The sequence below is a fragment of the Etheostoma spectabile genome, chromosome 23 (assembly GCF_008692095.1).
Source record: "Etheostoma spectabile isolate EspeVRDwgs_2016 chromosome 23, UIUC_Espe_1.0, whole genome shotgun sequence".
Taxonomy (NCBI): domain Eukaryota; kingdom Metazoa; phylum Chordata; class Actinopteri; order Perciformes; family Percidae; genus Etheostoma; species Etheostoma spectabile.
This window is the reverse complement of record NC_045755.1, coordinates 17,999,536-18,001,281: the sequence shown is the minus strand read 5'-3', so window position 1 is coordinate 18,001,281 and position 1,746 is coordinate 17,999,536. Positions and strand designations below refer to the sequence as shown.

Genomic DNA, 1,746 nt, shown 5'->3' with positions numbered 1-1,746 from the left:
ACCGGGATATAAGGAAGTGTTGTGTCAAATAGAAAGAGGGGCGAGCCTGTCTTGTTGTTTTTGAGAGGACTCAGCAGCAACATTTCACGCTCTCATAAAGCCCAGAGCTGAAGGAAGAGACGGACGGCTTCAGTAGTTTGTTATTCATTGATGAAAATGGCTTTAAATCGCCCGTTTGCGCCGGTCTTATTGAGTTGTGTGCTAATCTGCGTCACTCTGTGGAGCAACCTGAGCAGCTGTGTGCTCGCTAAATCATCCCGGAGACCCAACATTGTTCTGATCCTCACCGACGACTTGGACATCGCCATCGGGGGTCTGGTGAGAACACCTTTCATGTTTTTGTGGTTTTATTGCATGTGAGTTTTTTTTTTTTTAAATAGGCTAAGTTTTTTGATTAGGTAGTCGTGACTTTGTATTTGCAGCGTATTTGTGGATATTACTTGTTTTAACTGATGTAACATTTGGTTTTAGTCCAGTCTGATTAGGCTGACTTGTCACATTCCTCCTGGGTGGACACATCATTTAGGCATTTCACAGAGTCAGCAGTCTTATCACTGATCTGATCCCACCGTTTTTACCAAACACCCTCCCTCTTAAAAGCCCTCAGTGTCCGCGTCCCATTACAAAAAACGGCAATTTAGTGGCATTATAATATGTAATCCAACTATTTTAAGATTGAAACTGTCACAAATTAGTAAGCATTTAGATATTACTTAATTTATTTAATAAAAGTAGTTCTAACACATGGTCGAAATACCCCACTACAAGTCAATTAATGCATTCAAAACCTTACTTAGGTAAAAATATTCTCAGCAAAATATGATTACTGTAGCCTACTTAAAGTTTTAAAAGTAAGTTTTGGTTGTGCAATCTGTTGTAAGGAGCTGGGACGGATGTTGAGTATGAACAATGTAAAATATATTTTTTCATACAATAGTCTTTGATTGGTGCCAAATTTAACACAGGTGTAATTCATATAAATTATGGCGCCCAGATAGCTCAGTTGGTAAAGTGGGCGCCCATATATAGAGGTTTACTCCATGACGCAGCGGGCCGGGTCTGTCATTCATGTCTCTCCCCTTTCAGCTGTCCTGTGACAAATAAAGGCTGAAAATGCCCCCCAAAAAATAATAGTTATTAGACAGAGTTAGCTACTGATGCAGTTGTCTGTCTTCGTAGAGAAGGAGCTTAGTCATGAAGGCAGTAAGACAGAGCTGCAGCCTCATCACTACATCTTGATTTGATGACTGAGAGGGAGCTTGTTGCCCAGTTTGAGTGTGACGGAGGTCAATAAATTATTCAGTTAATCAATTTGTCCCATCACATTTCTTTTCCTTCCAGAGTCCACTCGCCAAGACGAAAAAACTAATTGGCGATGCAGGGATATCATTCACAAACGCAGTAAGTAGAGTCAACAGCATCATTGTCATTGTCATGTCTCATCGGGGATCATTAAAGGGACAGGCAGGATCTTTGGAAGTGGGGCTGTATGAGCTACTCCTCCACAGTCAGTGTGTTAGCTACAGTAGACGGCGGTCGGGACGCCCCCAGTTTGGAGAAGCAGGCGGGAGTACCGACACGGAAGCTAAGCAACGTACTGCTGTGGACGGGGACAGCAACTACATGGATTTTAGATACCCAGAACAATCTTTTAGTTTAAGTGTACTAGAGCCTGACCGATCTATCGGCAGCGTAAATTAATATTTAAAAAATAAAATAAAAACGGACGGTCAACCATGTTATGAG

General features: G+C 41.7%; 1 protein-coding gene across 1 annotated transcript in view; it reads left to right on the top strand.

Moving 5' to 3' along the window:
- The window catches only part of gnsa (glucosamine (N-acetyl)-6-sulfatase a), a 14,741-nt gene continuing 12,995 nt past the window's right edge, over window positions 1-1,746 (top strand). Inside the window, exons 1-2 of the mRNA XM_032505690.1 lie at window positions 1-318; window positions 1,342-1,401. Of these exons, the coding sequence (XP_032361581.1) occupies window positions 151-318; window positions 1,342-1,401 (228 nt within the window). The 5' untranslated portion in view covers window positions 1-150. The remainder of the gene's footprint in view (window positions 319-1,341; window positions 1,402-1,746) is intronic.